The 25,407-nt window shown below is 40.1% G+C and overlaps 2 protein-coding genes across 12 annotated transcripts in view; one reads left to right on the top strand and one right to left on the bottom strand.

The window, feature by feature from the left end:
- cntn1a (contactin 1a) overlaps positions 1-25,407 on the bottom strand; it is an 80,397-nt gene that overhangs the window by 11,290 nt on the left and 43,700 nt on the right. For 6 of the 7 annotated variants that reach the window (XM_028039304.1, XM_028039295.1, XM_028039272.1 and 3 more), the window contains 12 exons: positions 21,240-21,369; positions 19,897-20,075; positions 19,553-19,648; positions 8,013-8,219; positions 7,481-7,580; positions 6,442-6,623; positions 6,183-6,307; positions 5,659-5,776; positions 4,374-4,521; positions 3,262-3,389; positions 1,535-1,707; positions 754-877 (listed from right to left, as the gene is read on the bottom strand). In XM_028039304.1, the coding sequence (XP_027895105.1) occupies positions 754-877; positions 1,535-1,707; positions 3,262-3,389; positions 4,374-4,521; positions 5,659-5,776; positions 6,183-6,307; positions 6,442-6,623; positions 7,481-7,580; positions 8,013-8,219; positions 19,553-19,648; positions 19,897-20,075; positions 21,240-21,369 (1,710 nt within the window). The remainder of the gene's footprint in view (positions 1-753; positions 878-1,534; positions 1,708-3,261; positions 3,390-4,373; positions 4,522-5,658; positions 5,777-6,182; positions 6,308-6,441; positions 6,624-7,480; positions 7,581-8,012; positions 8,220-19,552; positions 19,649-19,896; positions 20,076-21,239; positions 21,370-25,407) is intronic. The other variant, XM_028039279.1, reaches the window with a different exon arrangement.
- LOC114158020 (uncharacterized) lies at positions 14,495-18,597 on the top strand. 5 transcript variants are annotated; one of them, XM_028039350.1, is made up of 4 exons: positions 14,495-17,508; positions 17,667-17,728; positions 17,809-17,875; positions 18,053-18,597. In XM_028039350.1, exon 1 carries the CDS (start codon positions 15,050-15,052, stop codon positions 17,225-17,227), a length of 2,178 nt encoding a protein of 725 aa, XP_027895151.1. In that variant the 5' UTR covers positions 14,495-15,049; the 3' UTR covers positions 17,228-17,508; positions 17,667-17,728; positions 17,809-17,875; positions 18,053-18,597. The 5 variants fall into 5 exon arrangements, with proteins under 5 accessions (XP_027895151.1, XP_027895159.1, XP_027895137.1 ...); XM_028039358.1 differs by having other exon boundaries at positions 14,495-16,817; positions 16,854-17,508; positions 17,667-18,597; XM_028039336.1 differs by having other exon boundaries at positions 17,809-18,597.

Genomic DNA, 25,407 nt, shown 5'->3' with positions numbered 1-25,407 from the left:
GTTTTGTCGTCCCAGTTGCTTAACAAGCTCTCTAGCTATAAACTGTCTGATATATTCACTTTTCAGTTCATCTCTAAAATAATGTTCACACTTAAGCCTTTATATTTAGAATAATAGATGTATTTCATTATAAGTTTAAAATTCAAACTATTGTTCTGTATCTCTAAGCCTTTGGATAAATCTTATGAAAAGCAATTTTTTAAAACTATATTGCACATGGTTTGGTTAATGTCTTATGTGCAGTAGATTCTTTTGTAGTTTTGTTTTATTTTCTTTAAGCATAGATCCAGAATAGTTGAAGGTTCTGACTGAATCTAATGGCCAGTCTATTGGGGATCAAGACCAAAGTGGATTAACATTTTTTAACAGCTCCAGTTTCAAAAATGTTGAGGTTGGTTATCCAAACACTATCTTATGATTTAAAGTAAGAAAGCTTATTAATCCTGCTTGGGAAACTACAAACGGTTCATTGAAGTAAAACTTCTGATGGAAAAGTCTGCAACACAACAACTCAAATAAAAATTATTTACAGATGTAAACAAACTCTACAGAATTAACCTAAAGGTTCACCAAAGCGTCAGCTTAGGTTTAAACCTACAAATGCATAAAAATGTTGCTTGTTCAGGAAAATCCAATGACTCAAAAAAAAAAAAACAACAACCTGTGCAAACTAAAACTATTAAATCAAAAGTGTTAAGGATGACGCTGTTTTCAGGGCTTTTAATAAAATTCTACCAATGGCTCACAACTCACCCCTGACAACTAGGTGGGCTGAAGCGGAGGTGTTGTCCACATGGGTTTTTGCAGTGCAGGTGTAGCGTCCAGCATGTTTCAGTTGAGCATTTTTGATGAGTAGTTTAGCGTTTGAACTTCCATTCTGCATCAAACGCAAGGAAAACAATTCATTACTTTGAGAAATTTATCTAAGGGGAAAAAAGTGACAGATACATTCTGTTTTTCAGTCCAAAAATGTAAAGAGATTTATACCAAACTTCACCTTTTTCTTCCTTAGTTGCATTATTAGGTCAACACTCGACCTAAATAAAAGCAAAATCATCCCACAGAACTGAACCACTGCACTAAAGACTGAAATTGGCTTTGCTAGCAACACAAACAGAAGTGAAACTGAACTCCCCTTTTAAAAAGGGAAAATTCCTGCTCACAAAAATAGGAGATTATCATTCACAGTCGTAGTCTGGTGGTTGCTGAGCGAGTGGAGAAACAAACGAGAAACCACCAGTTTATGGTAAGAAATGCACTTAGAGAGAGAGGAGGTCATGTCCACATGATAGGACATAATGGCAGTTATAATTACAACTGGGAGATGACTCAATGCTCTTTTCAAGAAAATATGGGGGATTAATTTTGGAGCCATAAAGTCCACTTAGAATAGACTGTACTTTTCCATTTCAGATATTCCAGTGAAAACAACGCTAGCATCAGACTCTAAAGCATGATTCTTGACTTGAATGAACCGACATTTAGTTCTAGTAAGAGAAAACAGACAAACAAAATGATTGTGGCAAATACTCACCAGGGTGCTTTCATAATGTGTGCTATCTTTGTCCAAATCAATTTCTTGTCCATTCAGGGACCAGACAAAGGTGATGTCCACCATTGGGTCATACGATGCTGCACACTCCATCCAGGTGTTGTCTCCAATGTGAACATCAGCGTTCGAGGGAGCCAGCGTGATCTTTGTGGACTCTTGAGAAATAAAAGAAAAATAGAAATCAATGACAAGAATAAGCAAGAGTCAAATCTCAAAGCTGAAACAGTTTTGATAGCATGAGCTGTTAGGAGTGGGCGATAAATCGATTTTATCCATGAATCAAATTTTCTGTTAAATCTGTTGTTTTTTTGTTTTTTTACCAATGTGTAGTGATGTCAGGCTACCCAGCACCAATCATCTTGTTTTTTAAGCATATTTTATAGCTTGTGTTTAGTTGAACTTTGAATCCATGTCAACTCCAAGTAGAGACAGTCGAAATAAGAGCAGGTTTAAAAAAAATAATATTTATGTCATTTGTAAATTCTTTTGAAAAAAAAAAAACTATATTAAAAATCTACGACAAATCGAAAATTGAATTCAGTATGAAAAACTCCTGGGCTCAATGAAAGATGATGAGCCTTCCAGATCTGCTGTCTGTACTCCCATTGAACAATGATAAATCTTTTAAAAAAAGGAGTTATCTGATTTTCTCATCACTTTCCTTGTTATATTAATAATCACAATTCTCTAAAATTTCACAAACAAAATCTAATGCAGGTAAGATGTTTACTGCTTCTTACCACTTTAAAAAAATCTGATCTATTTAATGTTTTACATTTTGATGCAAAACTGTTCCTCTTAATATATTTTGATTAATTTTATTTTTGGTGACTGTCCACCTAAATATTACAGAATGGGAAGCTGCATCCCCTAAACCCCATAAACATGCATGTGGCAGGATGCTTGTCTGATAGCCCTTTCCATTCCTATCTATAAAAATTTATATTACACGTCTCAGTATTTTTCCCCCAACCACACATATCTATCGAACAGATGTTGTGTAATAAACATTTTACAAAGTAAATTAGCTTGATTTCTGACAATTTTAGTGCCAACACAAGCTACAAATGAGTACTTGTGGAACAAGGCATCGAAGATGGCACCACAAATAACTACAATTAATAAATAATATTAATTATTTACATGATAAAAGGTTTGCAGAACAAACACAAAAAACAAGTAATTTACATGTATGAACTTTATGTTTTTTGAAGTGCAATAAACACAAATTTCCAGGAGAGGGCAGAAAAGAGCTTTGTATGCAGGAACACTGAATCTCAACTGTGAACAAAGTAGATGGTTCACAGCTCAAATTATATAAATGACAGGTAAAATAACTACAATCTTTCATTTTCACGTATTACTTGGCTGATCTTGAACCAAGAACTCGTGTTTTTCTCTCAAAGAACTGCAAGGCCTAATCCCCTGTCTGTGAACATTGGATCCAAAGCAACTCCCTCATGAATCTGGCCTTGGGGGAATGAGTGAATATCCAGCAGAAGCCTGTATCCTGTCACTTTGCTCTGTGGGCCGTTATTTAACATCAGTTGACATTTGGAGGTCGGCCCTCTTTGGTAGAACTGAGAAAGACGAGATTGATTGCCAGCTAACATTGGGATCCGTCAAAGCAAACTCCACCGTCCAAGAAGCATCAATGGTAACCGAGGGCTGCTTGTTTTAAGCTTTGTTTGAGATTGGCTGCAACTTGCCTGTGACCACCAGAGGGCGCGTGCTGTTGGCCTTTCCCCAGTCGTTCTCCGCAAAACAGGTGTACCTTCCCTCATCTTGGGGCGTCACATTAAGGATCTCCAGGCTGCCATCCTCCCAGATGAACATCCTGAGGAGGGAGCAGGCCAAATATTCACACACTGAAGATTCCAGAAATTTTAAAAGGTCAAAAGTGCACTGTTTGGTATTCCACGGACTAGGGGATGATGAAAAATAGTGTAAATATTCAATATCACTGTTAGTTTTCATGAGAAAAACAACTATGTGCACAACTCTGCAAGAAGCCGCCTCACTTTGCTTCAAAAGTAAGATACGGATTAATTTTTTCTGCGCTCATATTCATGCATGACGGAAGGCATGCCAGAAGCCCACTCCCATCCCCATTACCCCCGCACACACCCGCTCCTGCTCAGACAGAAGCCGTAGAGAGAATTAATGTGCATATGCTGCATAGTAAATGACTTGCTGCTCCTCCTCCACAATATGTGAGTGTCAGCATTGGGACTCGGGGGTGGGCGGGTTAGGGAGTAGCATCAGAGATCAGAATTGGGGGTCCTGTGGGGGGCGTCTCACTGCACTCAGATTACACTTGTTTGCCAAGTGAAGAGCATGAGATGGGGCTTTACTCTGCCCAAACGGTGCTGCGTTACGAGCTTAACGTCAGCCAATGACAGACAGAGCAGCTCTGCTCAGCAATCAAAAACATTTAAGACTTTTCCTCCGATTATTGTGGGTCTCATAGATCTGGAGCTTATTTAGATCAACATTTTGTAAAGCGTTTCTCTGGGAACTTTAGCTTGCCTTCAAAGCAGAATGACAGATTCTGGTCCTTGCAGCCCAGATGTGTCTAAATGACAGATGACGGTACGCAGCTGAATAATATTGGCATTAGAAACAACAAAGGACAACTCAACCTTTACAAACCAGACTGAATAATATGAATAGAAATAACTGAATATGAATATTTATTTATTCATATTCATTAGATTGTTATTCAAATGTATTTTTAGTGGGAAAAAAAAAACACATCAAATGTTCACTCATTTGAGTGGGAACAAAGCGAGTGTTTCAGTCTTACTAAGGGACGACTGACCTGGAGGAGTTGGAGAGCAGCTCCGTGTCTTTGCTCCAGGTTATGGTGGGCTTTGGGGCGGCTTTGGCTTTGCATTCAATAACCACCCGGCCATTTTTTGGTGCCAGCACTCTTCTTACATGGTTACGGGGAAACTTTGGAGCCCCAACTGTGGATGACAGAATTTATGAATCTTCCCAAACTAGCTGTATATACACTACTCCAAGAGTCAATATGTCCTACTAAGCACAATTTCCGCACAAAAAACTGCTGAGTTCTTATTTTAACCCAAAAGCTGGAGTTATGATTGGTAGATGAAAGTCTGGTGATTCTAATCGACCATTTGGTGGAAAAATGTGTCCCGGTGTTTTATTTTTTTGGGGGGGATTGTCCTTTTTAAGTTGGAATCCCAGAGAAGTGACTATGAAGGGAAGTCATCCTTCTTGACAGTAGGGCTTGTCCCTTATTTACTGCTTCCACATAAGACATTTTGGAAATTTTCATCCTCCCAACTTTGTGAGAACAGTTTTGAAAATATCACCTTCCTGTTCCAACATGAGTAGGCATCTGAGCACAAAGCAAGGTCTATAAAGACATAGATATACCAGTTTGGCATAGAAAAATTTGGTCTTCACAAAGCTTCAACCTCTAGAACCTCTTGTCCAACATCAATGTCTGACCTAAAAATGAACTTCCGGAAGAAAGAATGGTCCAAATTTGCCATAAACACTACACTTCTAATACAGAATCATATTAAATCCTATGAGGTAAGAATATTGTGTCCATATCCTCTATGTTTAGCATTTTTGTTTTGACCACAGAAATAGTTATAATGTCGACATGCTAGAAAGGCAATATTTTAAACAGTATAATACATTAGGTATGAATTTTGTTCTCCCAATTCACTTGCTTGTGAAGTAAATTCTTCTGTGACATTATGACCTTTTTATGCATTTATAATAATTAATTTTTTAATACAAAATTAAAGTAAAAATAAAACTCGTCCAGGACACGGCCTGAACCTCCAGAAGATTATCGGGAGGCAACCTGATTATCAACCTGATTATCAACCTGATTAAGCCCTAATGTCCGATAGCAGTGACTTCAACCAGGTATTTCATGTTGCAGACTTAACCCAGTAGAACTGATCTACCTATAACCCATCCTGTTCTGGTAGATCAGGACGGGGTTAGCGGAAAAAAAAAAACCCCAAACCATTCTTAGCTCAGCAGATTTTAGAATGTAGTCCTCTACATTTTAGCATAGCAGTTTCTGAAGCAACAACTTGTGCCAGGGTTTGACTCACAAAACACTCTTAGCTCTGCGTTGGCATAAATGACTCCGTGGCGATTCTCTGCTCTGCACTGGTACATTCCCGCATCGTCTGATGTCAGCCTGCTGAATCTCAACTCGGTCCCATCAAGCTGTAGGAAAGAATAGAGAAGTTAGACTATTTTCATCCAATTTAAGCAGTAGAAATGACATCTAGAACAACTTGATGAAAAAGTAAATGCTCCACACTTACATGCCTTCTCTACCCAGCATTTTACATTATGTATTTTGATACAGCACATCTTAATATTTCTTTGCACATTTTCTGTCACTAGCTGCTGTACCCGTGGGGGATCTCAGGCTGACGACAGCCGTTTCTGGGGAAGCGTTGCACAACAGCTGATTAACAACAAGTACTTTCCCCTGTCATGATGTACACACATGTTCTCTGAACTACATTAACAACACATGGCTGCACACACAACTCAGAGGAACTACACAAAGGATGCTTACTATACTACAAACAGAACAACAAAGATTTCCATGTCAGAATTTTACCGGTTCTCCATTTTTCAGCCAGCGGATTTGAGGTTTCGGAACACCTTTGGCAATGCAAGACATGGTGTATTCGCTGAACAGGTCTTTCTCTGTGTTGACAATGTGCTCCACCCACTCTGGATGTGCTGCAATGAGAGGAGTTAAGAGTTAAAGAATTGTACAGACAATTAACTCACTGGATAGGGACTTTTCAATTTATTGAAAGTGTGTTTTAGCTTTCAATGCTGAGGGCTGACATGTCATTCAACATTCCTCTTACCCTCCACAGATACGTTAGCATGGTGAGAGTCCTTTCCCTTGTGGTTAGCCGCTTCACAAATATAGACGCCGCTGTCATTGAATTGGACATTTGGGATGAATAGCTGAGCACCTGCCATCCGCACCTCATGATTATGTGGTAAAATTTTGCCCTTCCTCCTCCAGTGAATCTCAGGTACGGGGCTGGGAGGCACAGGGAGATGAAGCAAAGTCACACACCAGACAGGATTCAGCTTGTAACACATGCTCTGCTTTGCAAAAGTAAAACATTTGCCACACGTATTCACATTAGAACATTATATGTCAGTATTAGAGAGTAATTGTTAGGTGGAGGTAAAATGATATGTAGATTTTTGTGCACAAAAATCTAAAGAGCGGAACACATTGATTTTATCGCGGCTCCTACAAAAGTTTGTTTTAAAACTCAGACTATATCAACGTATCTGTACTGGTGTTCTTATTCTAGAAATAAGAGCACAATTATTTAGTTGAGCTTTAAAATCTCCATATTTCACAAGTCATACATTTAACACCCTCATATTCAAAACTTTGGTTTGGTTCCATTTATTTCTACACGTCTTTTACACAACTACAGACTGAACTTGTACTCACGTTAGTTTGCAAAATATCTTAAAGCCAGGTAGATTGAATAGGGACCATCTATGAACATCAGTTTTTAAGACTTACTGCATATTCCTAGCCCTAACACATCAATGTCCCATTCCTTTGTTGTTGTAGATTGTGGCCCTTTGCTCCAGCCTTAACCCGCTAACAGGTCTACGTTTGATTTGTATTTAGCTCATTCCACTCATCCACTCCTCGACTCAGCCCAGCTTTTCAGTCAATGCAGGAGAAAATATTCCCCATGCCATTTCCACACTGTATTATCCCATTCAAACGTGCGCTGCAGAAGCCATTAAAGCGGCTTCAAGAAGAAGATGAAGCAATAGCTGATTGCATTTTGCTATAAGCCTTACCATAAACGTACAATTACTTCGTGCACTCAAGCAAACAGGAAATGTCAAACCTTTCTCACTTACTTCCCCAATGCAAAGCATTCCAAGATGATGTCCTGTCCCACCAATGCAGTGGAGTGTGGGAACTTTACACTGAGGTCAGCAGGATATTTTCTGATGGAACCTAAACCGAAAAGCAACAGGTACAAACACATGCCACAAAAATTAACCATACTTAAATGAAAGGGATAGAAGACGTATAATGTTTTTTTTTTTTTTACGCCTTTAGTTTACCTAAGCTAAATATTCTTTGTATTCAAACCACTATTTTTTTTTAAAATGCACTTCTGTGATTAAACATGGAGCTTCCTGAGGATTTTAGAGCATCCTTGAAGAAAATCTGAATAAAATAACTGTGGCGCTGCTGTGTGCTCATTTCAGTGCTTCAACATGTCAAATAAAACTGTAAGATGTACTGGACTCTATTAAAGAAAACTTATTAATAAGTTGCTCCTTTTTTCCCCCCAAACTGACAATGTTTTTACATTGACACTCTCTTAGAGAGTAAGTAATAATAAAGACAACACAACAATTAATTAAGACAAAAAGTACTAACGTTCAGCAAGAGGCTTTAGGGGAATAAATTTGGAAAACACGCTCTTGGAGATGGATGGGCTGGACGTGAAGCAGGAATAGTTGCCCCTGTCCGACGATTCCACCTTGGAGATGTAAAGGTTGCCGGTTATCTGGGAGACAAAGCGCCGCTTGTCCAGTGGGATGAAAGTGGGGAATTCATTGAGGATCCATCGAAACGACAGCTCGCCTACACAGCGAGAGAGCGAGAGACACACGTTGAAATGCTGCCTGTCAATCAACGGTTCGGACTCAAGGCAACGTCTATGGAAACAGACGAGGAATCTGGATACGAGCATGGGCTCAACTATATGAAACGTATGAATAGTCATGAACAGCTATGCCGTGCTGAGAGTAATTATAATTCACGCATGTTTTGTGTTTTGACCTTGCAGATGGATTTGCAGGATTCTTTCAGCTGAAAGGCTTAACGGAGGGAGCTGTGGGGAAGCCCTGCTTGTTGTAGTAACTATGATGCTGTTGGAGTTGGTAATTCCATAATAAATGTATGGCTATAGACTAGCATTCAGTATGAATATCATAAATGTCAGTGCCGTTTTATTTAGCGGATGGTTACGGTTACATTAGCATTGCTAATGAAAAAGGGAAACAGTTTGGTCAGCCACATTAAGAGACTGGAAACAACAACTAAAGCTCAGGATGCACTGGAAAGTTTTTTTTTGGCCAGATTTTACTCACAATTTCCAGTTGGGCAAAGTCTCTACTAGTTGGGGAGAATCTGCATGGCTAGATGACATAAAAAAAAACTGTTTACATAAATGGTAAGACCAAAAATTATTACCCATCCAACGGAAAATGTGTTGGCAACAGTCACTGAAAAAGAAATGGTTGGACAACACCGGAGACTTTTATTTTACCCAGACTACAGATGTGAGGTTACACTGTTGGGTCTCAAACCAGATCCTTTGCCTAAATTACATCCGACTGGCAAAGTGTTCATGTTTCTGGGGATGCAAATTTCCTCGCAGGTAGAATCCAGAAAGCAATTTACAAAGAAATGAGTGCAATTCAGTATTAATCTCATAGTGGTTATGGTTTGCAGTCGGTCCTCGAGGGCCGGCATCCTGCATGTTTCAGTTCTCTCCCTGGTTTAACACACCTGGATCCAATGATGGCTCATTAGAGGGGCTAAGAAGAACATTGACATGCTGCAAAGATTGATGCTACTGTAACCCACATAAAGTGGGTATGCCACTTTAAGAGAAGAGGTTAAGGAAGCTGGGTGGTCTGCCTGGCCAATGAGAAGTTTAGTTTCCAGAGCGTCTGGACCAATCAGGGTGCAGGCTGCCGTTGTGGATCCCGCCCTTCTCCCCCGGGTCTGCAGTACCGTTGGTTTTGCTCTAGAGATCCGACGCGGTGAGACTGCTGAGCGGGGCAGCGCCAGAGTATGTATCCCAACAGTTAAAAGTATTTTTTACGTGCTGTATTAACTGTATTGTGGATAAACTCTTTTGTAAATAGATTTTATGTTGATTGTCCAGCTTTTGTGCTGGAAATTATTTATTAAATGAATACAAACTGAACTTCAGTTTTTTACTGTTAGAGCCGTTAGGAATCGTTGGCTCTTTCTGGCAGTTATTTCAGCTTGTTCTTCGTAGATAAAAGGTAAAATTTAGGCTTTAACATAATTTTATTTTATTAAGTTTATATTATTTAGATCAAATATGCCTTGTTACATCGTTTAGTGCCCCACGCATCCGGATTGAGACCCACTCACTATACGGTTGTCTGAAGTGTGTCGCACTGAGATCGGTGAGCATATTCGGAGCCTTTTATTTGTGTTTTTGTCGTTTGTTACATTGTTGTTAAAAAAAAAATATCCGTTGTTTTAGTAACTAGGTAATGTTTTGTTACTGTGTTGGAAAGAAGGATTAAAGCTAGAACGGCTTGGTAAAGTCCTGTATTTCTGCTGGTCCTGTCTGTTGACAGGTCAGGTTTTTTTTTTATACTGGATCATTCCTGAAGAGGATCCCTCCTTTGATATTGATGGCGAGCCTTCCCACCTGGACCTAAAGAGAGAACCAGATTTCGTCTATCCCATTTGGAGTCATGCTGCACCCTGCGGTGTGGTAGGAGAGCAACATACATCTTCACACACGGTTATGGGTGAAACCTACAACTGACATTCTCCATTATTATTGTTTTTTTTTAATTTATTGATTTTTGGACAATACTGTTTGGATTGTTTTATTTCGGACATTGTGACGCACAGCTGTGGTGGAAATTCTCCTGTGAATGAAGTTGAATCAAACCAAATTGGGATTAATTTGATTAATCTGCTGACTAATACAATTTGGAGTGCAGATTACCAGGGTGCACCCGAATTATTTGAAATTAAGAATTAGCACTTGGCCAAGTATTATTGTTATTTCTTTTTTTTATTTTATTGTGTGTAATTTTATTTTCATAATTGTGTGTTTTGTGCAACTGTTAATTGTGTGTTTTCTGTCACTAAAACCAGTTCTTTAAATACACCCAACTGCCCTTGTGTGTCATTTAAACACTCCACTGTGCTCTGATAGCCGAATCTATTGGCCCATTTATCCAAAATATATGTAATACCCTTCTCTACTGTGTTACAGAGGAAGCTTTGGCGAGCCAGCCAGGAGCATGAGTGTGTGTGTTTAAGTGTCAGACATCTTACACATATTGTTAGAACGTGCCAAGTACGTCTCTTTAAAAACAAAAAAATAAAAAACCAAATATGGATGTGGTACTCCGGGAGTCCATCCAAATTCCCCATTCTGTGGTTGTTAGTGGTTTAACAGGGTCAGAGACAGATGAGGAAGTGTCAACCTTTCTCCAGAAGTATGGCTCCATTAACCGTTACATTTGCTTAGATGATCCTAAGTCAGATTACCATAAAAACATGATTGTTGAGTTTGCACATGAAACTGCCATGCAGACATTGGAACCATTGTTGCCTCTTCAGTTTCCAAGCATGACTCAAGCAGGCATTGTGTATGAGTTAAAGGCTTTAGGAAGTGTCTACACCATAGATGCCAGAAGCAAAGCTACTAAGATGTACATGGAACAGCTCTCTGAAATTGCCAGGCTGAGTGGAAATTCATTAGGAGAAATGTTGAAAGAAGAACTTAAAAATCTGGTTTCATCTGCAGAATGTGCCTTTTCCCAATCACTTCAGACTGATCCAGAATCCTCAGCTCCGCAGAGTCCGACCCCACAAAAAAATTCAACCATCAAAAGAAATGTCCCATCTTCTGAAACCCCTCAGTCAGTGATGCCTACAGATCCCATGACTTTGACATCAGCAAATGATCCAAGTAAGCCTCTCATCCCTTCCATTTTCAGAAAAAACCTGATTGATCTCAATCCCTCGCAGACTTTCTCTGTCTCATCTGAATCCACTGCTACGCCCCTAATTGATGTCAATCCACCTGCAGTTCAGCGAGTGGTGGTTGAGCATGTGGTGCGCAGTAATGATAACTCACCCCAGTTTGCTTCACCCAGTAGACTCAGAGCTTTTTCAGGCAAGAGTCCACGACCAAGCCATGAAGCAGATTATGATACATGGCGTGCAAGTGTCGAAATTCTTATCAGAGATCCATCTGTGTCAGACTTGCATTGCACACATCGTGTATTGGACAGTCTTCTTCCTCCTGCTTCTGAAATGATCAAACATTTGAGCCCACAGTCTAGTCCCTCAACTTACCTCAAGTTGCTTGACTCCGCCTACGGAACGGTTGAAGACGGTGACGAGCTTTATGCTAGGTTCATTAGCACGTTCCAGAATGATGGAGAATTACCTTCTGTTTTCCTGCAGAGATTGCACACTGCTTTAAGCAAAACAATGAGACGTGGTGGTGTGTCCGCTCAAGAGTTTGACCAACAGCTTTTAAAGCAGTTCTGTAGAGGCTGTTGGGAGAACGCTTTAATAGTCGATCTTCAGTTAGAACCAAAGAAAGAAAAACCTCCTACTTTTGCAGAATTGTTGCTCCTTCTTAGGACAGAAGAAGATAAACATGCTGCAAAAATGACTCGCATGCGACAGCATTTCAGCCATACTAAGTCTGGCCACAACCCCAGCCAGCAGCGTGCCATGTCACATGTGCATTTTGCACATGACACAAATGATTTGATAAATAAGACTGATCTTGAGATGCTCAAGCAACAAATTGCTGACCTCAGCATTCAGGTAAAGAGCATTGTGTCAGGGAGTCAAAAGCCAAAACAACCTAAGCAACAAAAAGCAAAGTCTGTTCCTCTAAGTGTCACACATGAAGCCCATGTGGTGAAACCAAAAACAAGCTATCCTTCCACATTTAAAGCAAATGGCAGACCACGTCCCTGGTACTGTTTCCACTGTGGAGAGGATGGTCATGTTGTGTCAGTCTGTGATAAAGCACCAAATCCTTCCCTTGTAGCAGCTAAGAAAAAACAACTGAAAGAAAAGCAGGCTGCTTGGGAAGCCTCTAATGCTTCTCAAAGTGAGACACATTTAAACTAGTGTCTGCTCTCATAGAGGGACATATGGGAGCGAAGTTACAAAACTCCAGTCCCGAAACCATGAAGTCTATTGTCAAGAGTGTTGAGGTAGAAGGATTAAAATTGCCACATGGCCTTGTGGGAACTAAAACCACAGCTCAAGTATACATTGTAGGGAAAGAAACAAACTGTCTTCTGGACACAGGTTCGCAAGTCACAACTGTGCCCCAGTCCTTTTATGAAGAACACCTTTCTGATCTGACCATTCATTCTTTAAATGATTTGCTTGAAGTGGAGAGTGCTAATGGCCAGTTTGTTCCCTATTTAGGATATGTCGAGCTTACCATCACCTTTCCAAAAGAGTTTGTTGGTTCTGATATTGAAATTAACACTTTGGCCTTGGTTATTCCTCACCTCCGCTCTGCAGCCCATGAACAAGTGCTTATAGGCACAAACACACTAGACGTTCTTTATGCTGATTACCGGAAACGTTCATCTTTTCAGCCTTTGATGAATGGATATCAGGCTGTTCTCAAAATACTTGAGATACGACAAAGGGAGCTTAACTACAGCAGTCTTGGTTGTGCAGAACTAACGGGCAAGTTGCCTAGAGTTGTTCCTGCAAGACAGACCACTGTTGTTGAAGCTTCTGTTCATGTTGATCAATTGAACATTCAGAGAGATGTCATTCTTGAGCAACCATCAGCTTCTTCTCTACCGAATGGCTTACTCGTTTCAGCGATTGCAGTAACTCTACCAAGCAAACGCTCATGTCATATTCCTGTCGTACTAAGAAATGACACCAATCATGATATAGTCATTCCTCCCAAAACCATTGTGGCAGATGTTAATGCTATAGTACAGGTGTTACACAAAGAACACACTGTCAATGAACCAGATGGTTCTCAATTTCAAGCAAAGTCTTCCCCAGAACTGAGCTTTGATTTTGGAGATTCACCTTTATCCACTGAATGGAAAAGGCGAATAACAAAAATGTTAAACACCATGCCAAACGTTTTCTCTCAGAATGACCTAGATTTTGGCCATACTGATAAGGTGAAACACAGAATCAAGCTCAGCGATGAGACGCCTTTTAAGCAAAGAGCACGTCCGATACACCCCAACGATGTGGATGCTGTGAGACAACATCTACAGGAACTCCTTGAATCTGGAGTCATACGGGAATCTGAATCCCCATTTGCTTCCCCAATCGTTGTGGTTCGTAAAAAGAATGGTTCTGTTCGTCTGTGTGTGGATTACAGAAAGCTGAATATGCAGACCATTAAAGACGCCTACGCTCTTCCAAAACTGGAAGATGCTTTCACTGCACTTGCTGGTTCTAAGTGGTTCTCTGTTTTAGACCTCAAGTCAGGCTACTATCAGGTCGAAATGGAAGAAGCAGACAAGCATAAGACTGCATTTGTGTGTCCAGTTGGATTCTGGGAATTTAACAGGATGCCCCAAGGAATAACGAATGCGCCTTCAACTTTCCAAAGACTGATGGAAAAGTGTGTTGGTGATATGAACCTAAAAGAAGTTTTAGTGTTCATTGACGACCTGATTATTTTCTCATCGTCCCTGGAAGAACATGAACAGCGCTTGCAGCGTGTTCTTGGACGATTGATGACATATGGTTTGAAACTGGCACCAGAGAAGTGCAAGTTCTTTCAAACATCAGTGAAATACCTTGGTCACATTGTTTCTGAGAGAGGAGTTGAAACTGATCCTGAAAAAGTTGCGGCCTTAAATACCTGGCCAATCCCCGCAAATCTTAAAGAACTTCAATCCTTTTTAGGATTTGCTGGATACTACCGACGGTTCATTCAAGGGTACTCTACTATTGTAAAACCACTTAATGAACTAACGTCTGGTTATCCACCACTCAGAAAGCTGAACAAGAAGCAGAAGATAAATCCAAGTCCAGAGTATCGCAACCCAAAGGAATCCTTTGGTGAGCGGTGGACATCCCAATGTCAGAAAGCCTTTGATGTCATAATAGGAAAGCTAACATCAGCTCCAGTCTTAGGATTTGCAGACCCCCAACTTCCGTATGTCCTACATACAGATGCCAGCACTGTTGGCCTTGGGGCTGCATTATATCAGGTTCAAGATGGTCAATCTCGAGTCATAGCTTTTGCGAGTCGAGGACTTTCAAAGAGCGAGAGGAAGTACCCGGCTCATAAGCTCGAATTCTTGGCCCTTAAGTGGGCAGTCACAGAAAAATTTTCTGATTACCTATATGGTACAGACTTCACAGTAGTGACTGACAGCAACCCACTGACATATATTTTAACATCCGCAAAGCTTGATGCGACAGGGTACAGGTGGTTGTCCAGTCTTTCTACTTACTCATTCAATCTTCAGTACAGAGCCGGAAAGCAAAATCTAGATGCTGACGCACTCTCTCGCCGACCTCACGATCCACCAAAGGATGATTATGCATCCAAGAAGGAGAGTGAGAGAATCCGGCAGTTCACACTGTACCATCTGAGCAATCCTGACAATCCAGAAACTGTTCCCAAGGAAGTGATAAAGGCAATTTGTGAACGTCATATGGTTACTTCATCTCTAGCTGGTGTTCAAGCCGCCGCTCCTGGGTTGACATTAGTTGAATCCCTCACTCACCAGTCCACAGCCATTCCCGACTGCTTCCAGCAGGAACAAGTGGATGGGTCCCCTCTGGTCCATTCATTTTCAGAAGAAGAGTTGAGGCAAAAACAAACATTAGATCCTGCTATCAATGCAGTCATTGTACTCTTGGAGACTGGTGAAACTCCATGTCCCAGCCTTAGGTTGGAACTCCCAGAACTACCTTTGTTACTCAGAGAGTTGTCGCGGTTAGAGATCCAGAATGGAATTCTCTATCGTAAGCGAAAAGACGGTCCAAATGTCTCATATCAGCTTGTGCTTCCTGAGGCGCTAAGAGCTACAGCACTTAGGAGTCTTCATCATGATATGGGCCACCTTGGAGTCGAACGAACGGTAGATTTGGCAAGAACCAGATTTTACTGGCCGAAAATGTACATGACCATAGATAAAATGGTTAAAGCCTGTGAGAGATGTGTTCGTCGAAAAACACATCCAGAAAAAGCTGCTCCACTTATGAACATTAAAACCTACCGACCTCTCGAACTGGTGTGCATTGATTTTTCATCAATAGAGCCAGATCGCGCAAACACTAAAGACATTTTAGTAATAACTGATCATTTTACAAAATATGCAGTGGCTATACCAACTCAAAACCAGCGGGCACAGACCATAGCAAAATGCCTCTGGGAAAATTTCATTGTTCATTATGGTTTTCCTGAGAAGCTCCTTAGTGATCAGGGTGCTGATTTCGAATCAAAAACCATAAAAGAACTCTGTGAACTCATTGGCATGAGGAAAGTGCGCACAACCCCTTACCATCCTAGGGGAAATCCGGTTGAAAGATTCAACCGCACTCTTCTTCAAATGCTCGGAACACTTGATAAGTCAGATAAACTCCGCTGGAAAGACTTTGTCAAACCTCTGGTACATGCTTATAATTGTACAAAGAGTGATGTGACTGGATTCTCCCCGTACGAATTAATGTTCGGGAGACAGCCCAGATTACCCATTGATTTGATTTTCAGATTGCCCACCAATGCTACTAAGCAGACTCATTCTCAGTATGTTGGCAATTTAAAATCTCGGTTGGAAGAAAGTTACCGTATTGCTACTAGCAAGGCAGGGAAGAACGCAAGTCGCAATAAAGCCAGATTTGACCGGCGAGTGATTGAATCAACCTTGCAGACAGGAGACAGAGTTCTCGTACGAAATGTGAAGCTGCGTGGAAAACATAAATTGGCAGACAAGTGGGAGGAGGATGTTTATATTGTCCTCAAGCGAGCTGGAGAAATGCCAGTTTACACAGTTAAACCAGAAAGTAAAGATGGACCAGTGCGAACTCTGCACAGAGACTTGCTTCTGCCATGTGGATTCCTGTCAGTAGCTGCAGAAACTGAAACAGTCAAGCCTTGTCGAAACAGGAGGCCCAGAACAAGACAACGTCCAGTCGTCGAGAGTGAAGAGGAGATCATCTCAGATTTGGATGATGTACCTGATTGGACATTCTTCCCTCATGTTATGTCAAAACCTGATGCACATGTCGTGGTGCCTGAAACTCACAAGTTGAGTGAGCCTCCTTGTGCAGTCCGACACTCAGCAGAAACAGAGGAGTCTGAAAATTCCCTCTCACCTGATGCTCCAACAACTCAATCCCTTGTAAGAGATGGAAGTACTGGAGATATTCAGGGTGCATCAAGTGTCAACTCACCTGAAAATGTCAACTCACCTGAAAGTGTCAACTCACCTAAACAAGACAGATTATCCGAAGCAAACGTTTCACCTGAACTGAACTCAGTAAACAGATCCCCTCAGTGTTTCGATTTGCAGCAATCTGAAGAAACTCCTCCAGATAATGAGATGAGCTCAGATGCAGCATGCAATGATGGGTTTTGTGAAGTAAATGAACCTGTCACTGCCCAGCCTGAACCTTTAAAGTTTCAGACTGATGGACTTCAAGATGCTGAAACATCTCTCCGTCGATCTCAAAGAGTGCACACAAAGCCTAACAGATTAGATTATGTAACACTAGGAAATCCTCTGATGATGGTGGTGAATTCTCTGTTCCAGGGTCTAAGTGATGCATTGACTAGCTCCTTGAATGGTTTTGAGAATGTATCCCATAATTCCGTCAGGCATCCTTAAGCTGTGTGACTCCATGTCACATTGCAGATGCCCAGGGACGGGCATACCCTTCAGAGGGGAGGGTGTAACCCACATAAAGTGGGTATGCCACTTTAAGAGAAGAGGTTAAGGAAGCTGGGTGGTCTGCCTGGCCAATGAGAAGTTTAGTTTCCAGAGCGTCTGGACCAATCAGGGTGCAGGCTGCCGTTGTGGATCCCGCCCTTCTCCCCCGGGTCTGCAGTACCGTTGGTTTTGCTCTAGAGATCCGACGCGGTGAGACTGCTGAGCGGGGCAGCGCCAGAGTATGTATCCCAACAGTTAAAAGTATTTTTTACGTGCTGTATTAACTGTATTGTGGATAAACTCTTTTGTAAATAGATTTTATGTTGATTGTCCAGCTTTTGTGCTGGAAATTATTTATTAAATGAATACAAACTGAACTTCAGTTTTTTACTGTTAGAGCCGTTAGGAATCGTTGGCTCTTTCTGGCAGTTATTTCAGCTTGTTCTTCGTAGATAAAAGGTAAAATTTAGGCTTTAACATAATTTTATTTTATTAAGTTTATATTATTTAGATCAAATATGCCTTGTTACATCGTTTAGTGCCCCACGCATCCGGATTGAGACCCACTCACTATACGGTTGTCTGAAGTGTGTCGCACTGAGATCGGTGAGCATATTCGGAGCCTTTTATTTGTGTTTTTGTCGTTTGTTACATTGTTGTTAAAAAAAAAATATCCGTTGTTTTAGTAACTAGGTAATGTTTTGTTACTGTGTTGGAAAGAAGGATTAAAGCTAGAACGGCTTGGTAAAGTCCTGTATTTCTGCTGGTCCTGTCTGTTGACAGGTCAGGTTTTTTTTTTATACTGGATCATTCCTGAAGAGGATCCCTCCTTTGATATTGATGGCGAGCCTTCCCACCTGGACCTAAAGAGAGAACCAGATTTCGTCTATCCCATTTGGAGTCATGCTGCACCCTGCGGTGTGGTAGGAGAGCAACATACATCTTCACACACGGTTATGGGTGAAACCTACAACTGACATTCTCCATTATTATTGTTTTTTTTTAATTTATTGATTTTTGGACAATACTGTTTGGATTGTTTTATTTCGGACATTGTGACGCACAGCTGTGGTGGAAATTCTCCTGTGAATGAAGTTGAATCAAACCAAATTGGGATTAATTTGATTAATCTGCTGACTAATACAATTTGGAGTGCAGATTACCAGGGTGCACCCGAATTATTTGAAATTAAGAATTAGCACTTGGCCAAGTATTATTGTTATTTCTTTTTTTTATTTTATTGTGTGTAATTTTATTTTCATAATTGTGTGTTTTGTGCAACTGTTAATTGTGTGTTTTCTGTCACTAAAACCAGTTCTTTAAATACACCCAACTGCCCTTGTGTGTCATTTAAACACTCCACTGTGCTCTGATAGCCGAATCTATTGGCCCATTTATCCAAAATATATGTAATACCCTTCTCTACTGTGTTACACTACCACCAGGGAGAGAACTAAAACGTGCAGGATGTCGGCCCTCGAGGACTGACTTTGGGCACCACTGGTTTAAAGGATAAAGAAAGTCAGACTAAACTTTGTGGAAATGTGTAACTAAACTGTGTTTTAAATGAATGGGACTGATTCTGACTCCACGGTGTAATAAAAGAAATCCAGCTACAAATAAAAACAACTAATACATCTGGTTGTTTTACTTTAAATTTCAGAAACAAAAGGCTAAAAAATATTCTAATCTTACTGGCTAAAATCCCCCACATGACTATGACTTATTTTAATGTTTTTAATTATGATTTCTTATACACTGTAAAAAAAACAACAAAAAAACCCATTTCTAATTCACCTAGCTAACCCATTCATTTCATTATCTAAAAATAAAAGTAAAATAACATTTTACCATATAAATATGGTAACGTTCTGGCAATCACAGCCGCTAGTATTTTACAGTAAATTGGAGGCTTCTTTGTTTACAGAGTAGCTTTTATGTTTAGATAAGGAAATAAACAGGATTGCTGATGTCACACGTTAAGCTTGCCAAAACACACTGATATACTGTATGTCATGAGGTACTGTGTTTGAAAATACAAATGTGTTTTCAAACACAAATATGCATCTTTATTTAGTGGAGTTCAAACATCCTGTTAATATTTTACCAAGAATAAATGTCCCTTGTCCCTCCCAGGACGGAGCTCCACATATAGTTCAGGGTTCTAGCACCACTTCCATACATTTCTTTCAGGGGGCATGAGTCTGATTAGTCCCAGATTTTACCAAATTAGAAAAATCCTTTCATCAGAGAAGTAGACTCTGGTATAGCATGCTTATTTACCTGGATAATGTGGAGGGGGGGCGCAGAGCAGAACGGCCCCCTGGCCCTCCTTAACATGCACTGCCTGCCTCTCTTCCGGTGAAAAAAGATCGAGATCTGAGAAAGGTAGAGACGGAAACAAGATCATCGTTTTACATGAATCGGAGACTCCCGCGTATCTAAATGTTATCATTACACACTAAACATAAGGCTTGTCTGAACATGAACTTCCTAATGAAATGTTGCTGCATATTTCATATGCATGTTATGCATGAATTAACAACTCTGGGGAAGCTGTTCAACATCTGGATGGCACTGCACATTACTGCCTACAGAAATGTCTAACTCCAATCCAAACAACTCACATCCGAACTGGACAGACGCCTCTTGGCTGACGACCGTGCCGTACATGTTGGTAGCCAAGCAGGAGTATTTCCCCACGTGTTCCGATCTAACGGGGTTGCTGATAATCAGGTTGCCTCCCGATAAACCGTAGCTGCTGCCAGGTTTGCTCAGGTCAACATCCGTGTTGTTCAGCTTCCATCTGCGTGGAAAGCAACCTGGGTGAGTATACTTGTTTATCCTGTGTATGTTTTTGGGTCTTTAACTACTTCTGCTAACTTTAACCAATTTTACTAATTCATATATCAAAACGTTCTGCTTCTTCTGGAGATTTCTACTATCTCTTTTTCTAAATTTTACCATCGTACTTTTTGAAATATTTGCGCTTTTGTGCTAATTTCAGCCCCAATGAAATACAGTGAAATTCTATAAAATTCCACAAAAGTTTGCCAAAATCTTCTGCTTTTTCACTGCTTACTACTTCCACTTCAACATAGAAACTCCATTCAACTCTTAAACAAGTCACAAGACTGTAAACTATCTTCAAATTGTCGGGCTTTTGAATATCTCTTACGGTTTTTCCACGATTGCGATTTAAGTTTTATGTAGATTTTTGATTGTTTTCAGGTTTATATATATATATATATATATATATATATATATATATATATATATATATATATATATAGGTTTGTCATATATTATATCCTATGGTGGAATTCTCTAACTGTTGTCAATTACACTCTAATAACTGACATTTTTTTAACATGTCATGCTTTTCGACATACAAAATGATGCTGTTCATACATATTTAACTGTACAGACATAATTTATGCATCAAAACGTAGCCACGTATGTCTACCTTAGGGAACTATGACTATCATTGCGACAGGTCCTACGGTTTTTTGTCAAACTCTTCTGGAACACAGATATGCCACACCCTCTATTTCCATCAATGGGTTTCTCTCTTGTGCTCCGTCTGCCACATTTTTTGCTATATTTATCAAAACTAAAATATTGCAAAACCTATATTTTGCAATATAACTTTTGCTACATAGCAAAAGTGTAACAAACATTTTTGCTATATTTTGCAAAAAAGTTTTCTTTAAACTTTTAAAACAACTTTTTTAAAAGATTTTTTTAAAACAACTTTTTTAAAAAGTAAGAATTTGTTGACCAGTTGTATCTCAGTTTACTTGCTGGTAAAATTATAAGATGACTTTAAACATAAATCTTCATCTACTGGTATATTAATAATTATTCAGAAAAAAAAGTATGCCAGCCAGCATTTTACAGACAGACCCTGAAACAACGGAGGTGAAATTTAAAGTGCATAGTAATGAGGTTGGGTTTATGGAAACATTACCTGTATGTGGCAGGTGGATTGGCTCTCGCCTGGCAGGTCATGACAATTCTGGCCTCGGGCGCCTCCTCGGGGTAGATAGTGTCCACCGGCTGCTCCTCAAACACCGGGCCGAAACCTGTGGCATCATCTGCTTAAAAGAAACAAGGCAGAGTAGGACGAAAAATGGTATGAAGTAGATTTGCAAGCTGGTAAGATCAGGAAGTTCAGTCACTAAGTTTGATCGGAAAAACAGAAATTATCCCAGCAACTATTAAATCTAGCGTCATGTTTAGCTGTGTGTTGCAGATGTGCAAGAGCCCACTTCATGAGAACGCCTTTTTTTATTTATCTTTTTGTTCAATCTGGCGTTTGCAATAGCAACACACACATGCAATCACCCCCAATTACTCATTAAAGGAGACAGACATCCCGAGCAGTGGCATGAATAAGACATAAACACAATACTGGGCCATGAATAGGCAATGAGGCAGAATGTTCCCAAACGCTGATTATTCTCAAAGATCAAGACTGTGTAGGTGGCTGAATGGATTGCAAATGGAATGCGCGTGTATGAATGCGAGCGCAAATGGGTGTTATTCCCCCCTGTGTTTCTGTGTTCTAAGAATGCACAGCTGATACCTCAAAGGGGGATATATGCTATTTCAGGCAGTAATATGCTGCTCTGCTTTAGTTCATGGAACCAGGCCAATGCTAGGAATCGACTGACTACAAGAACCTCGTGTAGCGCCTTGCTAATCTACTTCTACTGATTCATTCTGTTACATCACAACCATAAACGTCAACGGATTTTACTAAGTTGGTGCAAAATTGAATTAATATGATGCGAGTTCAACATTTTTACAGATTTAAATCTGACAAGCATTGTTTTTATTTATATTCAATGCAATACATTGAACCACATCACTGCAGCTTAAACTTTTCACCTTTCTGGTGAGATTCTCTTGATCTAAATCAATTCTTTGTTCTGAAACGTTTCCTCACAAACTTACCGCAACCAGTGTGCAGATATTGAGATTAAATAACACTGTTTACTTGTCAGAAGAGTTCTCAGAGCAACTGATAGGATTGGATTTTATGTAAGGTTATCAGAGTATCATAGTAAAATAAACTATCACAAGAGCAGGGATTTAAAGACAAGTCATGGGAAGAATCATGCACATATTGCTATAGCCCAACGTGTGTTGGCTCTTGACGTGCATGTTGAGTAATCTCTGAAACCGGCCGTCTAGGTGCACATCTACAATTTAAATTACTTTTTCTGCCTTGGATGTCAGGGGCTCAAGGTCTTGAAAATCTAATAAGCCTAAAAAGCACGAGGACACATCGACAGTCACATTAAGAAGTTTGTTACACTCTGAACAGCCAAGCAGGCGGTCCGCGTAAAGACATTGAAAGACGGGCTCAACTTCCACTCAAACACTACGGCAGCCAGCCACATAAGAGCGCTTGACATTGATGGAAATCCCAAGGACTCCGAATTACTGCTGGCTGTGAGCGAAATTAAAAAATGCTAAAAATGGGCCGTTGAGCGGTTGATAAGATTAAAATTAGGTGAGAATCTGTGTTTGGGGAGCAAGGGAGTAGAAAGAAGTGCGAGCAAGGAAAAACTGAAAACTCTCACTGAAGAGCAAAGAGACTACTTTGACCCTATTTTCTGTTGACTTAAGCTGAAACCATATAAAATATGGAATAAATTCTTAACACATAAATATAAATTATAAATGTTAGACAGCCTGATGGCATTGGTGGTTTTTGGTAAAATGTTGAAGTAGCAGTTGAAATGTAATGAGCTCTGGTGCCGTTCGCGACTTCTCCATGTTACGTGGGATGTGACAGATGGTGGCGAGGGTGTTAAAGCAGGCCACATATACTGCCTGGAGTCACACATAGGGCCTTTAACGTTATCTCCAGTTTGTTTCACTTTCCCTATAAGCTCGAGGGAGTCTCCAACTCTTCCAGTCTTCACCCTGTTATTTCTTTATCACCCAAGCTTGTTAGATCCAATCAACAGCGTTCCAAAACTAATTTCCCTCCAAGATCTCTTTACTCTTGTTGTTCTCCATCAAAAGTGTGTCACTTTCTCCACCTGTGATGTGAACACTACAGCAATAGAATGATAGGAAGAGTAAAACCATAAAGCAGCTTTCAAACGATGACTTAAATAATGGAGGAAAATAAACAACAAAAAAACAACTATCCGAACCAACCTGTCCATTTGTGAAAACAAAAGTGCCCACTGAATTAGCATTGGAAATTATTTTTTGGTTCAATTTCACTAGACAGTAGGCATGATTACCTGACCTAATCAGGTAATCACTTCCAAAGAAACTGTACATGAAGTAAACTAAAACCTTGTTTTTCAAGCTAAGTGCTGTAAATCCCAGTCATCAGCAATTTGTTTACGCCAGGAAATTGGCAACAAGGAAGTGCATACAACGTGTAGAACAGACCACAGAACAAAATGACTGCAAAAGGCAACACGATCATGCCCTAAACTGAAGAACTCAATAGCATATGAGAATCAAAGTAAGTGACATATCAGAAAATCACAAGCTGCCACTAGCAGCCATCAACGCACAGATGGGTTATGCTGCAGGATAATGACACAAAACACAACAGCAAGTCCACCTGTAAATAGCTACAGGGAATTTAAATAAATACCATTTAATGTGGCCTAGTCAAAGTATCAACTTATTCGAGTTTAATGCAAATATCGTGCAAAGGAACCAACAACAACATTATTTAATTTTATACTGTGCTCTACAGATGCTCTGTGTTCCAAATGCACATGTATGCACATATGCAACAGCGGCCATCATAAAAGTAAACTGAATTATGTTTAATTTTTGTCAAAGAATTAAACATGGGGCGACTGTGGCTCTGTCTTGTGTTCGGAAGGTTGTAAGTTCAATTCCAGCTTCCTCCTGCCCCATGTCGGTGTGGCCCTGGGCAAGGCACTTAACCCCAAATTGCCTACCGATCTGCATATCTGTGTATAAATGTGTGAGCGTTTGTGAGTACGAATGGGTGAATGTGACTCTAGTGTAAAACGCTTTGAGTGGTCAAAATGATCGGAAAAGCGCTATGTAGGTTCAGTCCATTTACCATTTAAACATAATTCTGTGACAAGATAATGACAATTAAATGTGGATTTCACTTCTTTGAAATGAAATGCACTATTCACAAAAATAAACATGCAAGCAAGATAGTGTAATAAAGTTGTGGACTGGTCTGTCATAGTACCTAGTTTTCCTGCAGCCTTCCTGATCCGTCCCCGGCCCTTCACATGTTCTGTTCCATTTTTTTCACCTGCTGCCACTCTAGTAATCAGTCTGTTCAGCAGGTCGCTTGCTCCTTGATTGCTTCAGTTCCCACCCTGTTACTGGTCACTGGATGTTTGATGGGTTTTATGTTCCTTGATTTACTTAGTCTCTATTTTAAACCCCAATTTTGATATGTCTTACAGTCCAACTTTGACGACTCATTTGAAAAAATACTGCGGTCTCACATGATATTAAGATTCAACAACACGTTAATATGTTGCACTCAGTGTAAAATCTAAAATGCATGTGCTACAGCATGAAATCACATAAAGACATTTATCTTAGGAAATAGGAACAAGTTTTAACCTTTAGCTTAAAGAATCAAAGTGCTCAATGCGGCTTCCCAGAAGCATTTGCAGGATTGCATATACACATCTCAAATCATCCTACTCTTTTTCTCAAAACCTCCCACTCTACTTCCTAAAATAGAGCTTTCCACAAAACAGAGAAAATCTCTTTTCAACAGCTCTTTCAATCACCCTATTTTTCTCTAATCTCTGAGTCTCTTCGTTTCTCTTTTTTTACCCTGCATCAAAGATTTCGTCTGTTCCCTATTTTGGCGTTTCTTGCCTGTGGATACTTGGCTTTGACTTTCTTAACAGGCGAGTAATTATTACACAATAGTCAACTGTGAGTCCCCCTAACAGAAAAAGAAAGGAAGCCGGACAGTCTCTCTAGCAGAGAATGCCACAACTGCAAAACAAATGTGTAATGTGTGTCACCAGGGCCGGCTGGAAGTGGACATACTTCTTTATCAAACACAGGCGGCCCTGTGCAGCTCAATGGCATTGAAGTTTATACAGCACTTGTTTATTTTCAGAGGTTTTTTTCCATAGTGACATTGA

The sequence above is a fragment of the Xiphophorus couchianus genome, chromosome 2 (assembly GCF_001444195.1).
Source record: "Xiphophorus couchianus chromosome 2, X_couchianus-1.0, whole genome shotgun sequence".
In the NCBI taxonomy this organism is placed as follows: Eukaryota; Metazoa; Chordata; class Actinopteri; order Cyprinodontiformes; family Poeciliidae; genus Xiphophorus; species Xiphophorus couchianus.
The sequence above is the reverse complement of the archived record's forward strand: the minus strand, read 5'-3'. Positions and strand labels throughout refer to the sequence as shown.